At 36.7% G+C, this 15,945-nt stretch overlaps 2 protein-coding genes and 1 long non-coding RNA gene across 3 annotated transcripts; 1 reads left to right on the top strand and 2 right to left on the bottom strand.

Annotated features, from left to right (window-relative positions):
• The first annotated feature begins 711 nt into the window (after positions 1-711).
• On the top strand, positions 712-2,308 carry LOC136797853 (uncharacterized). Its single transcript, XR_010845306.1, has 3 exons — positions 712-1,281; positions 1,884-1,998; positions 2,228-2,308. It is a non-coding gene; the product is annotated as an uncharacterized lncRNA (long non-coding RNA).
• Positions 2,309-11,322: 9,014 nt separating this feature from the next.
• Positions 11,323-11,886, bottom strand: LOC136797811 (uncharacterized). Its single transcript, XM_067054395.1, has one exon. The coding sequence runs from the start codon at positions 11,884-11,886 to the stop codon at positions 11,323-11,325; it is 564 nt and encodes a 187-aa protein (XP_066910496.1).
• Positions 11,887-11,936: 50 nt separating this feature from the next.
• Positions 11,937-15,560, bottom strand: LOC136797809 (uncharacterized). The gene has a single exon (XM_067054393.1). It carries the CDS (start codon positions 15,558-15,560, stop codon positions 11,937-11,939), a length of 3,624 nt encoding a protein of 1,207 aa, XP_066910494.1.
• Between the last annotated feature and the right edge of the window lie 385 nt (positions 15,561-15,945).

The raw sequence follows: 15,945 nt of genomic DNA, 5'->3' as shown, positions 1-15,945 counted from the left end.
CAACAATTTTTTCTCAAACGCTCGTATTCAAGTCCCGCTTCAGTGTTTACTCTGATAGCATTTCTATTATATTCACCAATTAAGAATAGTCCTTTTATGTCAGTCACCCTTGACAAATTAACATACATTTGACCTTCATTGAAATATCTTTGACCAAATAATTCAAAGCTTACAACTGCTGACTGAAGTGTTAGCCCTTGGACTTTGTGGCTAGTACATGCATACGACAGTATGAGTGGAAATTGTGTTCTACGAACCATTAACGACTTTTTATTATATTTTCTTGTATCAAAGGTAGATTCTGCTCTTTCGATCAAAGTCCAATTATTTTCTCTGCATACACTATCCAAATTGGACCCTTTTTTACCTGCATTGTCATCATCAAGTTTTATATAGATACCTGAAAGTTTATTATTGCAATTAAATTTGAATCTCATGACTGTTCCAACTTGTCCATTGACTAATCTATCAGCAATGTCAATATTTTTTGAAATCAAAACACGAGCACCTTCTTTAATTTCAATAATACGAGCTAGCCCACCTGTATCTCTTGCTTTGGCATTTTCAATAAATTTCAAATCACTATTTGTTAAATGCTTTGGCACCTCATCTTGTGCAAAAAATTATATGTTTTTCAGTCGGTAATTTATCAAGCATTTGCAAATTTTACGAATCTACTGGTTTATTTTCTGCATAAAATATGAGTTCAGGGGCGGTGCGACACCCCTGCAAAACATGCACTCGCAGGGTATGCTCCGGAGTCTTTTTTGTCGCAGCTTGTTTTTAGCCTACCCGGAGTTGTTTTTCCGGATCATTCGTTAGTGTCATTAGATTTATTTTACTGACTTAAAGTCCGCGGTAAATATAAGAAAACTGTTTATCAAGTCGCGTTACAGGAAGCGTGAATTCGAGTCTGTATTTTAGATTTTGTGTACAAAAGCGTTTTGCAGGCCTGCACCCTGCAAAATTTTGCAGAAAGACCTGGATGAGGTCAAAATGCAGGGTTTGCCCGGGATTTGATGGCTGTTAGTGTCAAAACGTTAAAAGTCAAGACTCGTCAAATGGCTTTAGATGCTTGGAGAAGAAAAAACAGAATAGACAGTCCTGATTTTATCTATTTTGTCGCAAATTCTGAAGAATTTGAAGCCTGCACATTTTCGATCTTCTCCAAATTCGTCGTCTGACATCTGAGGGCTGCCATCAAGGTCATCTCAATGTTTGTTTTTCTTCTTATGGTTATCTTCTGAAATCCATTGCAACAAGGAAAGTCAAGTCTGTAAGGTATGTGGTATTTTTTTCTATTATTTTTCATGCCTGCATGTTATCAATTATAATCTGATAAGCATAAGTGAAGGAAAAACTGCTTCCCTTCCCCCTCTTTCTCTACTTATCTGCCTATGGCCTATGACTTGTCATAATTTTTGGTAATCAACAAAACCACTTGTTGTGTGTGGTGAGTGAGTGGCCAATCATGAAATATTTATAAGATATTTGATCAATCGGGGTACGTACTTACTGTTTGTTTGGCCAATCACTCTGGCTAAGAAAAGGTTGACGACAGGAGATGAATTTGTGGCAATTTAAGAGGCAAAGGGACAACCAACCTATTGTGGTTTTATTTTGAAATAAGAGAAAAAAAATAACATTGAAAATTTTGTGATTCTGACCTTGACACCCTAATGTTTTTAATATGTTTTGGCCGGTTAAAAAAATTTTCTGGGGAGAGAAAAAGATCTATTTGGGTCTTTCGCACACTATTTTGAGGTACACAAACATATTGTATTTGACTATGTTTAGTTTGCGGGCCAGCACCTGCCAGTCAAGTACTGGTCATAAAAACTGCACGACAATCTTAAAAATGATTTTTTTCTATTTTGTTTTAGTTCTCTTCCAAATGGAAATTGCCTGTACAGTTCCATTTCTCTCCATCTTGTGGGCAACAATTCTTTGATGGATACACTTCGATGCCTTGCACGTGTGCAGAACTTTTCCTGAATTGTAAGTATTATTCTCAGAACCAAAAAAAACCATCCAATAAGTTTAGTAGATTGGCTCAGTCATGAAGCATTGCGGTTGGCGGTTACCCACAGTCAGCCGGTTATTATATAAGATTAATTTCATTGGTTATCCAGTTGTCGTTTGACTTAAATTTTGTTGTTTTGTGTTTGTTAAATATGTAGGTGTAGCTTGCAAAGATCCTAATTCCCTCTTCATTATATACTTTCAGGTTAGTTGCCGTTGCCATCATACTGTCCAGTAGCCCCTAGATCAATGGATTATTTTGCACCTTCACGTTGTTGGTACGAAATCTTAGTAAACACTGACAAAGTCTGCTAATAAGATCAACAGAAATGAAACAACAAGAATGGAATAATTCAATCAAAATGATGATGTGTACCTAACATTTAGTTTCTTGGAAGTTTTTGGATTCAAAATTTTCCCTGTAAACTGGATATCAATATTTGTCATGTAATGGAAAGTACATCTTGATTTGATTTTGATATGTAATTGCCAATGCAAATGAATTTGGATGCATAATGTATATACAAAGTATAAAATTTATAACACAACAACTGAATTTTGATACCAAACATAAAACATGCTGCATTATGTACATAATGAATAAATGAGTTTCTGATGACATATGGTTTGTTTTCAATTCGGATTGGGGGCTTTTTACCCCTGGTACAGGATTCTCTGCTTGATTTGGCAAACAGTTCCAAACGAGACACCAGAATGGGGCTAGACTACAATTTCAAGATGAACCAACTATAGAGATTTCAGCTTCAGTACAAATTCTAGTTTTGGATACTTTAATGCATCACATTAATCAATTTTCTAATGAAATACTCTTTTCTTGACCAGTCTGAATAAAATAGTTTTGCTCTTTTTCTCTAAATTTTCATTTGAAATTGCAAAAGGCTTTTATTTTATTATTATTAATCTGCTTGAAATTATTTAAGTCACCTTTTGGCAGCAATAAGATAAATAAATTTGAGACAATAAGAATCAAAATCATAATAAAAAATGTTAGACAGTTTGGTAAATATTTATTATTATTATTATTATTGCTATCATCACGATCAGATAAAGATTTTTGTATAATTTATAATCTTTTGTGTGCTATTGTATTATTTTGCTATCATTTTTCACTTTTTTCTGTATATAAAGTTCAAAAAATTCTTTAAAAAATTCATGATAGTTATTTATTTTTTTTTACACCTCCTTTCTCTTTCCTTCATTTATTCCATATTTTAGAGGCCACTCTTTTTTTGGTTCTTAAAACAATTTAACCCAAAAAACTATCTTAGTTTTACCAGCTTCATTTTGTGCTTAAATGAAATGAATTTTAATTCTTTATCTCTGGTTCATGGTACATTGGGCATAAAAAGGTGGCTGTTTTAGCCAATCTAGAGGGTCGAAATTCAAAAATTTTCTGGCCCGTCGGGCCCAACCATGGTGGGCCCTCCTTAGACACTATATATAGCTGAATCACTATATATAGCTGAATCTTTTTTGCAGGGTATCCTAAAAATCCTAGATACGCCCCTGGAGTTATATTAGCAGGATAATCTGGATTGCAATTTGTAATAAACCTAGATTTCAGAAGTTCTTCTTTTTCTTTACCAAGTTCACCTAAACGCACTTGATTTAATAGGTCTACAAAATCTATATCATCTCTCTGTCTCATGACCTCAGTTAATTCTGCCATTTGGAAACTTCTCCATAATTCAAATCCAACAATACTTTGCATAGAGGAACAATCGGCTTTGTAAATTGGATCTCTAAAAATTGGTGGCAGTTGATATAAATCACCACAGACTAAGACCGACTTTCCACCAAAAGGTTTATCAGAACTGAATATTTCACGTAACCTTGAATCAATATTTCTAAATAATCGACTAGGGACCATGGAAATCTCATCTATCATTATAATCTCAACACAAGCAAGTTTTTTTTGCAAATTTTGTTTAGACATTGCATTCAAGGGAAATAGTTTTTTTGTTGGAATAATTAAACCAGTATGAATTGTGGTTCCATTGACATTGATAGCTGCTACACCTGTTGGTGCAAGCACAAGAATCCTTTGTTTAGTAGGTTCTCCCCCTTTGTACATTAAAAGTTTTGACAATGAGTGATAAATTGTTGTAAGTAAATGGGATTTTCCCACGCCTCCGCCACCAGTTAAAAAGATATGGAATGGCTCTATAATTTTAGGAACTTTGCACGAAAGGTATTTGACAAACTCTCTGCCCCATATGTGTATAACATCGAAAACTTCTCTTTGTTGATGATTGAGAGATCTTATTCTTGTATTAATTTCATTGTCTGGGAGTAAGATCGATTCCATTGGTATTGCTGCTCTAAGCTGAGCTGTGTCTTCATTGTTTTCATACTCTGACTCATCATTATTATTATCACCAGAATTATTTTGAAGCTCAGCGTTTGTTTCATCATTTTCCTGCTGTTCAAAGTCGTTCATATTGAGAATCATGTCAGTTCTAAATCTTTGCAATGCATCATTTACTAGACCTGCATATGGTTCAATTAATGCTCGATTTTCTTCAATTGTCTCAATAACACCTGGCTCTAATAATTTTGCTGTGTAAGTGTTATGCTCCTCGGATAACAGTTCTTTTTCATCAAGGAATGGTAAATATAACATCAAAAGATGATGTGCATAATCTTCAGGATGCTTGTTTCTATTAGGCTCATAAAGGCGGAGAATTAGCGGTACTTGGCGACATTTAAGCTTACCTTTCATCGTCCGGAGTCTAACAACTTTTGGATAGCCATTTATTGTTGGATGGTTTGCTTCGATTAATTCGTCTTCAAGTTGATTAGGTTGACAATCATTTTCATCATTTTCTTCATAAACAACACTGTAAAAGCGTAAGAATTCTGCATAGCACATTTTTGCAACAGACCTATAAACTCCACTTAATTCATTTGGGCGGTCACATTATCTGTCCAGCATATTTTTTTTTTAAATAGACGTACTATCCTCAGGAAGTTCACTAATTTCATTTTCACTAAGGCACATTCGAAATCTTTTCTCTGGCACATTTGTGTTTGCAAAGGTTACACCTGGATAAACCTTGCGAAGCCATAGTTCTGGCATACTGAGATAGACACTTTCTTGCACTGATACCTCCCGTTTCGATACATAGGCATGTGCAACTGATTTCATTTGTTCATACTTGTCACCGCCGTTTTCAAAAGCATCTTGAACAGCTTGGTTCATAGCATGAGACACTTCATCTTCTGTTTTGGACAAATATGCACACGTGTAAGATACTGCTTTGTAATAGTTAAAAACAGGCTGAATATCCAAATTTGCTTCCCAAGCTTTGAGACCTGCAGTAAAATAGTTATTTACGAAACATGCATTTGTATCGCGCTTCAAATATATATGAAAGTCATCATCATCAGACACTGAAAGAGCATTTTCATAATCGTCTTTCAAAATATTCAGTTCTAAAAGAACTTCATTGATGGTCGGAGCTGGACTGTAATTTTCTGTTTCTGGATCAAAAAAGTTTCTTTTACTTGGATTGAGGTTCTCGTTGATATAAGTCTTTACTTTGACTAATAATTCTTTTCTTAGTGTCAATATGGATTCTTTTTGCTCATGTGGTAACTCTTGTGGCAAGGGCTCTGACACTATCGTTTTTTCAGAAAAAAATTTCCCAAAATGAAATCTGCAAGGTGTATTTTTGTACTTGCGACATGTTTTTGAATGTCGGTGTAACTGATAGGTTTTCACTAAATTGAATAATTCAGGATCTTCTTGCTGCGATGGTAAATAAACCTTGATTATTTTATCAACAAATTCAATGTATTCATGTTTAGTTTCCTGAGTTAATGTAGGAGCATTTAAGATCCAAAGAAAAGAATGGATGTGAGGGCTGCCACGCACTTGAAATTCAACACGAATAGCGTAAAAAGTTGTTTTACCAAGTGGGCCGTTCAAAACTATTGTTTTAAAAAACACTTCAACTCTATATTGAAAATGCCTTGCTACAAGTACAGGATTGCTATTCAACAAATCACATCTTTCATGATATGAAAGATTCTTAATGAATTCATCAGTGACATCTTGACCCTTGAGTTTGTAAATAATAGAAATCAATTCATTCCATCTTAGGTCTGCGCAGCTCAAAGTAAAAAAGAAAGTTGGTGGTCCTAATTGTTTGACCATTGCTAAAACTTCTTGCTGAAATTTCTTCCAATAGGCTGGAGTTCCTTTGACAGTACTCATAAAAGCAAAGGCTTTGTCATTTGCGATAAATTGTTTCACAGTTTCTTTGAAATTTTGACTTAACATATCAGCATTCAAATTATTAGCAGCAACTTTTCTCATGGCAACATTTATCTGACTGGTTAAAGAGACTTGTTGAATCACAAAACTGGCAAAAAAATATAGTCTGGGTCGGAAGCAAACTTTTGGGTATAGTTCAAAAGACGCTGGTTAAAATACTTGGAGGGACTAAGTTTAACATCTCGTTCAACTTTGTATCCAAATTTACCTTTAGGAAATAAATGAGGGTGAGCAAGCATTTCGCAATCCTCATCATTCAAAATGGAAATTGGCTTTTTCCCTTGACCAGGGGCTAATGTTAGAATTTCATTATCTATGTCTGTTTCAGAGGGAGTGTGAGGCATAAGAGTAGTCTCATTCGCACTAGAACGATATGCATCAAGAGGGTTTGCAGTTGTCTCAAGTTCCTCTAATTTTGAAGCATTGTCTTGCGTTCCATCGAGTTTATCACTTTCCTTGTCATCGTCAATTTCATCATTTTCATTGCCTTCACAAGAACCTTTACTTTCGGAATTGGCATCTATGATACGGTCCTCAGATATATTATTCACATCGATCACTATGTCATGATAGAGAGGATTGATATCTTTCAAATAAATCAACACACTTTGAATGAAATCAGGTCTAATAGGTTCAAAAATGACATGTCCTTTATATTCTAGTTTCCTTTTTAATTTGACAATGACCAAGCCATTATTGTTTGTTCTTCTTGGTAAAGTTTTTGCAATATCTTCTATGTCGATGGGTACATTACAAATGGACCCTTTTAACTTAGGAAACTGACCTTTTGGCATGATAGCAATTTTTTTGAATAAAATTCTTTGAGAAATTAAAACTTTCTCAAGCCTGCGAAGAGTATGAAATTCAGCTGGTAATTCATAAATATCGAGCTTGTTTTTGACAGACTGGCATGGTAAGTTGTCTTTTTTAAGTTTATTATGGCATGTCTTACAAATATACAATTGGCCATCAAATGAAATTACTTCAGAACAAAAGTTTTCTTCTGGCATATTGTAGTTTTCAGGTGTATATTCGACAACAGTTTGTCGATAGAGACATCGGTTGCAACAAACACATATATAAAAAGGACCTTCATTTACGAGAGTTTTAAATTTTGCTATTCGCTCTTTCTGTCGAGAATTTGTTTCTTTTCGCTTTTCTTTGTTTCGTTCACGATAGGCTTTTTTGTTTTCTTTTATTTTGTCACTATTCTGGGTGCGGTAAGCTTTTTTACTTTTTTTAATTTTTTCCTTGTTTTGGTTACGGTAGATTTTATTGCTGTCTTTTATTTTTTCATTGTTTTGGACGCGGTAGACTTTTTGGCTTTCTTTATTTAATGCACGATAATTTTTTTGGTTTTCTTTCAGAATTTCTTTGTTTTTCTCATAAAATTTATGATTGCTTTCCTGGCGTGTCTTTTGACGCTTTTTTAAAACATTTCCATCATCAGAATCATTTTTTCGCTTGATTGCACTTTTCTTTACAAAGCCAGAATAACTTCGCTGAAGAACCTTTTTAAAATCTTCTTTTAGTTCACCTACTTTGATGAATTGAATAAGGAAAAATAAATTATCTTTGTTATTTTCCTCTAAATAAAAATGTTGAATATATTTTTCAAGTTCAAAAATGTCTTCAAACTTTATAAGACAAGACTTTCCATTAAGTGGTTCAAGTAGTCCAAATTCATTACGACTATGCAAATCAAAAAGGAAAAATCCTTGAGGCCTTCTCATAATTGCTATAGTAAAACCTTCAATGATCATCAATGCGTCAAAGTCTGGATTTGGAGCCATGCTCAGAGGAATTTGAAGCAGAGGATAGTCATTGATCAATTTAGCTTGTCCATTTTCAGAATTTAAAAAATGAAGCTCAGTGACAATACCATTTGATTCAATGAAATGTGGCATTTCATCTACCGATAAATAACTATTTGTATTTAATTGTTTGTATAATTTGTCTCCTTCAATTAAAATTCTGTCTAGGTCAGTAGTTTTCCAAATAGAAACACGTCTAACATTGGACCAGAATATAGCGTAGAGGCAGTTAGCACTACATTGCGTACCGGCTGTTTCACCAAACATCTCTCTGTTGGCTTGATTAAAAGAACCCAAAACAGTTTTTGAAACTTTATATGCAGGCATGCTTGTCAAAAAGATGGAAACGATTTTAGCGGTGTGGTCGTTGTGAAACTGACTCACAAAGAATGATCGATTTTGCAGGATGTGCAAGTTAGATAAGTTGATACCGTTGAATTTCTTTAGTAGGATTAGTAGGATTAGTGGGATTAGTAAGCTTAGCAAGAGGTTACAAGGAGCTCGCATGTAACCTCTGGGGTGCTTGTCTGATATATAACACAGACAAGTTCTTTTAGTGATAACTAGCAAGTGAGATAAATTAATACCAGTATTTACACTTGCATCTATCTTTTTACACTAAAAATATGGTAATCAAAAACAATGAAAGCAAATTCTCACCCTTCTCTAGCAGAAAATTTGGCAAGAATATCGATTAGGTTTTCTCGTGACCAGCCAATGTTTACTTCACTAACTGATTTGTACTGGCAGTTTATTAGGAAGCTAACTTCATTTTCATCAACTTTTCTCTATCGATTGCTCAAGCAGGAGCGCACAATAAGGGAGATAAACAACACAATAAAGGAGATAATATCTCGCGCTTTCGTTTTCTTCAGCGGATTTCCCGCTCTCCCGAACATCCGATAGAAACCGAATCGGGAAATACTTTTTTGGAATCTTAACGCCGTCCCCCCCAACACCCATTTTAATGCCCACCTGCGGCTAGAGCAAAAATGGGTTAACTACTTGATTTCATAACTCAAAAGGACACGAGTGAAATTGAGCGAACAATACTGGGTAAGTAAGTGCGATAGATAAGTAGACGCCACCTCAATTTTTCGAAAAATATACAAAAGTTAAAGGAGAAGGAGGTAAAATGCAGTAACGCAACAGAGCAACAAACCAATAACGAATAACCCATAAATCAATTTCCTTTACGGTCTTTAACTTTCGTACACGGCGAGTAACGTGACGAGGATGCCGATGATGATCCCGATGATGATGAGCGCGAGCGTGAAAGGTACCCGTAAACTATAAAGGAATGATTGAAAGTAGTTTCAATTATTGTGATCACAAGCTACTGTTAAAGGGGAGTCGGTAGTAAGATCTCAGACATTATGACGTTTACTACCGTGGTGATGTTACAAAAATTCGAAAAAAAGTTTTACTACCCAGGGTAGTAAAATACCAAAATAGGTGGAATCTAAATTTTTTCAGTAAAATCTGGTAAAACTTGCAAATTTGAGCCATTTTTGTTACTTTGTTGATTTTTAGGATGATTTTTCTAAAAAAATCTGAAAATCTTAATAATGCAGAGAAAAATTTCTGTAAAGGCTAATATGAAACCCATATTTTCATCATCAATCCGAGAGGAAAACGAAATCATTAAGTTTTCCTTACCACTCTCCATTCTCTTCTGAGATGTTAACATTTGTTTGAGCTCCTCCCTCGATTGGGCCACAATACCCAGTACCAATCGTGCTGAAAAAGGAAAACCAAAATAATGGTGTTAAAAGAAAACGATACTGTAGGGCAATTAAAATCAAGCGTTGCCTTCGGTTTTTGAATTTAATGAAAGTTTCCAAGAATTGGAAAGTGAACATCTTACAATCATGCACAATAGAGATATATCGAGTGACAATGAACAAATTTAAAATAAGTAGAAGCAAAATGTAGCCGTCTTACTTACTGTGGTCGTCAATTTCGTTTATGATGGGACCACCGTCTGTTTGGGTAGATGAAGATACCATCTGTGGAGCTATGCGCGAAGTTTGAGTCTCCTCGTCTTTCATGTATCGTGAATTGGATTGATTGGCAAAAGTATTTCCCATTTTGTGTTTTACTATTTGAGTTATTATTTATAACTGAAAAAAAGAAGATAAACTAAACGTACAACAAAAGTTCCAGACGAATCAATAATTGGTAAACAAACTAATGCAAATTGAGAAACTGTTTGAAAATTACCAGGGCTTGATTTCAGTCTAATTGCAAATCATCATTAATCAAGCCCTGGGATAAGAAATTGCCATTGGTCGTGCTAATTGCAAAGGGATGGACATAAATTCAGTTTTGAAAAAAAAGATGAAACTTGTGAAACGAAATTCCTTGATACTGCATTTGTCACAGAACATTATGGTACAGTAGCAGGTGAGTTCCAAAAACAAACCATTTGAAGTGGTTTGTCTCCCATATGGAATGGGGATCTCATTGAAGGCTCTCCAATCAAACTTGGGTAGTGATGGAACTTGTTGACATGAATCTTGAGCAGGTTGGTAAATGCATTGCCATGAACAAACCATAAATGGTCTGTCTCCCATATAGAATGGGGAAGTAATTTCTTCTGTACAAACAGCATTGACATCTCGATGACGGTGGCAAGTGATCGAATGTTAAGGCGGTGACAAAATAAGCTTCATCTCTTTGTTGGAAGTTTTTAGCTGTGTATGCCCTCAAAATTGTAATTTGCACAAAACAATGACAATTTCTTATCAATGGCCTGCCCAACCCAATCAAAAATAATGTGAAAAACAACGCAGATATATACAGAAATTATATACAGAAACGCAATCTCTTTATAGACTCAACACACAATTTTCAGTAATAGCCAATCGAATTTTCTTCGTTCCAGCAGTTATCAGTCTCTTTACATCCGAAGTAGCTCATGAAAAAAAGTAGATAAAAAATCAAAGAATCTGAGGGTATACAACATTTTTTGTATAGCATTTGCCCCTTGTGTACCCTTGTTGGAATGAATTACAAATTTGAACTTTAACACAGTTGAATGCACGTGTGCGAGAGAAAGCAACATACAGTTGTCCGTGTGAGAAACATGGTCGAAGCAAAAATATGCCAACTTTTTCATAAGATTGCCCCTGGCTTTTATTGATTGTAACAGCATAAGATAACCGTAATGGAAACTGAACCATTTCAGTTGAAATGGTAAATTTGTGTCATTGGGACAAAATGTGATCCAAAAAAACCAGTAAGAATTTCTGCATCAATGACATTGTCTTGTAGATTACAGACCTTGAGGCGCGTTCCATTACAAAGACCATCTTTCAAGGACAAATTACGAAGTAACATTACCACAGAGCCCACTTTAAGATTTAACTTGTGTCTAGGCATTCCACTTGGGGTAATAGAGTTTAGAAACTCTTGAGGGTAAAGATCAACTTCCTCCTGCGTATCAGCAACCACCGAATCAAAACTGAAATAAGAACAGACATCCCCCGTCTGACGTTGCAAAATTTGTTCATTGATTTCCAAGGCTTCTTCATTTGTTGGAGTTAAAATCACCCGTTTTGTTAGGTCCTCACCATCTGCAAAATTTCCGAAGATTTGTTGAATCAGATCAGAGTCTTTGGGGAGCACACATTGTTCTGGAATTTCGATGCACCCTAGATATGGCTCGTGAGCTTTCATTGGCAAAGCACCCTCACCCAATCGCAAAAGAAAGTTGGAAAATTCTTGCTCCCCGATACCTGTCCGCATGTTTTGATTCAAATGAAATACTTGTGCTAGAGGCCAAAGAGGACTTCTTTTCAAGCAACGTTCAACAACCTGGGCTGGACTTTTTTTACGACCGGAAGGGTTTGTCGAAAGTCGCCACCTAACAAAACAACTTTTCCAGCAAATGGTACGCCACTGTTACTAATATCTCTCAACATACTATCTACAGCTTCAAGAGCATGTTTGGGGATCATTGATGCTTCGTCGAAGATAAAAATATCTTGATTCCTCAAAAATTCTGCATGGGTACTTTTGGGTTTCACACTACATGTAGAACCATCATTAACAGGTACAGGCAACTTGAAAAGACTGTGGCACGTCTTCCCCCCATCAAGAAGTGTTGCAGCAATACCTGTCCAGGAGGAGGTGGAAACAGTGAAAGATTGAGCTCTGGCCTCCTTTATAATGTAGTTGTAGGTGTACGTTTTACCGCAACCACCAGGACCATCAATAAAAAACAGCTTAGCAGAGTTGAAATCATTATTTGAAAGAGCGTTAATGACAGCATCAGCTATAGTGGTTTGAGCCTCATTCAAGGATGGCCTAACACGGTCGGCTTCCACTCGATTAGCAGCAGCATTTGGTTGTTCCTGAACAATCTCTATATCAAAATCAGGCAGATTGAAATCTTGTAAAGACTTTCTAAATTGATGGAGCATGTTTGCAATGTTAGATAAAGTCATTTGCTCAGCTTGCAATTCACTATGGTGGCGTAAGAAGTCTTGTATCATGTGCTCCTTAAAACTCTCCCATAGCTCTGCCGGGTTATTTGGCTCACCATGAATGAGGATGGTGCAAAACGTTCTTCGAATTTTGGCTGGTGTGGCAACATGAACTACTTCATTCAAAGTCTCAACCCAGATATTATCATCAGCTAAAAGACCCCTTGCTAAGCATGCCTCTCTGAAAGTTGGATAGATTTCCCCATCAAAAGTTCTCAAGTATTCAAAGGATGTAGCACCTGGAACGTGTAACAACAAAACTCTTAGAAAATATCTTTCACCTTCACGTATACCTGCATTATACATCCGACTGATTACTGTTCCATGGCCTCGCTCTCTTACTTTCCACTTGTTACCATTTCTAGATTTGATAAAGACAGGATATAGAATTTGCCTGGCAGTAGGATCATTTTGGTTCAACAAAAACCAAGCAGTCAACATAGTCTCATTATTGCCAGCTCTATCAGCTGCATTTTCTTCTTCACCTTCCCTAAAATAAACACGCTGAAAGTTAGGTAAATGTACCGCCAACCTGATAACAGTATGACTCTGAGTGTGCATAGGAAAAGCGAATAAACGCCAACATGCTTCTGGAGCAGAAACATACCGTGCATCAAGAAAAGTTCTAATCTCATCATGATCTATTCTCTCTGCAATCTCAATATGGGCTGTGTCATGGCCTTTGTAGATGTATTTGTAAAGATATTTGACAGCTTTAATGGAAACACAGGCTTCCAAGTTAATGTGAGCATTATATTTTTTGCACAAATAAGGACAATATGGCACGACCCATCTATTATCAAGATCAAGATTCCTTACTCTAACAGTACGGCCATTGTCAGGTCTATGATAAGAAGGATAGCCATCCACATTCATAACCGTTTCATCGTTAAAAGATTTTGGAAAACCTTTTGAGCAACTACCATCAATCATACACGGGCTACGGTCATTCAAAGCACCACATGGTCCATGAATCATGTTGGACTTGATGATCTCGTAAAGCTCAGGTTCAGTTTCTGGATCAGGGAGCTGTGCACAAATCAAGCGGTCAATATCATCTGCATTTCTCAACTTAAATTCAGCTGCAAAATGAATCAAAATATGTGCATGGGGAAGACCACGCTTTTGGAACTCAATCACATCAACACGGGCAACAACCATTCCAAGAATACCATCCTGCATTATTTCCTTTTTCATGGCAAATAGCTTCATGCGAAACACACGAGTAAGTAAATCAGGCCTGTCGTGCGCTTTCTGATTGGGAAGTAAGTTTTCAGTTACCTCACGCCATCTAGGATTACACGTGAAAGTCAAGAAGGCATCTGGCTTTCCATGCTTAGAAACTACAGCCATTGCATCCAAGTAAAGCTGGTGCATGGCTCTGGGAGACCCTGAAAAGGTTGAAGGCAAAACAATAACATGACCTGCATTCAAGTTTCTTTGTTCTGCAGCATTTTCAAGATGGTCAACTAAACCTTGATAACATTCGGCCCTTAATTGTTGCTGATTGTGACGAAGAAAGTCCAACCTTGAACCTTCAACTTTTGTGTAAGCATCCACCAAAAATTGCCGAAATAGCTTACCTGACAAATGGAGTGCAGAGAACCCCCTTCGGATAGCTAACCGATAAACATAATGCTCAAGTTGTGTCACATGATTCCTGGTCCTTGTTGCCCTCTCAGCTACGTGAGGCATATTCATATCCCAGCTCAGATCACCTCTTGGAAAAAGTAATGGATAGATATATGAATCAACTACGCTAGATGTTGATGGTATACTTTGCAAATGATGGTTTCGTGGATAGACAACAATATTCCTACCAGCTGGTGGAGCACCATCTTCTCCTGTGAAGATGGCAGCCACCTCTTCATGCAAAGGCGCATTGCCACGCCTTTGATCGTGCCCCTCTCTCATTACCATGGTTATCCTAGAAACTAGACGGTTTTCAGCTATAGCACGATTTTGTTCCTCTTGTTCAACCTGTTTCATGTGCTTAAAAGAAGCAGCATAAGGATTTACTCTTTCAAGCACATCCTGGATTAAAGCCATAGTGGCCCTATTACAATCAACTGCAGATGGATTCTGCATTCTCAAATCTAAAACTTGTGCAGCTTCAATGATATACAATTGAGCATATTGTGGTTGTTCTTCGTTAGGAAAAAGAGTACCGTAGCGATGACAAATTTGTCCACAAATTCTAAATGTTGGAGGACCAATGCCTGGAGGAGGTCTCAAGTTGGCAGAAAAAGACCCAAAAGCAAAAGTGTTATTGTAAATACAAATTTTTTTTCGAAACTCCTTGGCCTCATTTGAACCATCAGTGAAAAGTTGAAGTTGAGGTGGAAAAGGTTCTAATTGAGGCAGGGAAACTTTGCCTTTAGAGCAACACTTGAATTCATCTTCTTTTTCAAATTTCAAGGCCCCACAAAACTCACAAACATGGTTAAAAGCTCCTAAATAGTGTTCATCAGGAAGGGGGTTACCAATGTGAGCTAAATTCAAGCACCTTGATCTGCGGTGCCGGGCATTATCCCCTCTACGCCTATGTGCAATCTTTACCTCATTTTCGTTTCCACGAATATTTCTGTTTCGCTCTACATTTGCTTGCCTCCTTTGACGCCCTTGCTCAATATTTTCATTTGCGCGCCTATTCCTTTGAATTTGAGCATTAATATTCCTTCGCCTATGCTGTTGTCCTTCATTTTCATTTGCAAGCCTGTCTATAGCTCGCTCTAATTCAACTTGTCTGCGCTCCTGCGTCTGCTGCTCATTTTCATTTGCACGCATGTCCCTAGCTTGCTCTAATTCAACTTGTCTGCGCTCCTGCGTCTGCTGCTCATTTTCATTTGCACGCCTGTCCCTAGCTCGTTCTAATTCAACTTGTCTGCGCTGCTGAGTCTGCTGTTCATTTTCATTAGCACGCACAGTTCTCATTCTTTGAGCATTCCTTGCTCTTCGCTGTTGAGCTTCCTGAGGTGTTTCTATTGCCCTTCTCCTACGCGCATTTTCAGCAGCAGTTCTTCTACCCCTCTCAGCAGGCCCCCCCCCTTCATCATCATCAATCAGGACATTTCGATTATCTTGGCTCATTTTTGGGAAGGATTTTTACTCTGCACATGACAGAGTAAAATTTATAATACACATATTATCTGGCCTGCTAACATGAGCTACCTAGGATATAAAAACAAATAATAACATACTCATACTTTGAACATAGCTCGAAGAAACACTTAATTTTGACCTGGTATGCCAGTGATTTTTTTCTCCAAAACCATTCCCAATTCTCTCTATCAAGGCGAAGGTTATTAGTTAACTTTTA

Source organism: Clytia hemisphaerica, unplaced genomic scaffold (genome assembly GCF_902728285.1).
Source record: "Clytia hemisphaerica strain Z4C2 unplaced genomic scaffold, Clytia hemisphaerica genome assembly, whole genome shotgun sequence".
NCBI lineage: Eukaryota > Metazoa > Cnidaria > Hydrozoa > Leptothecata > Clytiidae > Clytia > Clytia hemisphaerica.
The sequence above is the reverse complement of the archived record's forward strand: the minus strand, read 5'-3'. Positions and strand labels throughout refer to the sequence as shown.

Bases quoted from the DNA above. Each gene is read 5' to 3' on its own strand.
- LOC136797811 (XM_067054395.1), bottom strand. From the start codon at position 11,886: ATGCGGACAGGTATCGGGGAGCAAGAATTTTCCAACTTTCTTTTGCGA.
- LOC136797809 (XM_067054393.1), bottom strand. From the start codon at position 15,560: ATGAGAACTGTGCGTGCTAATGAAAATGAACAGCAGACTCAGCAGCGC.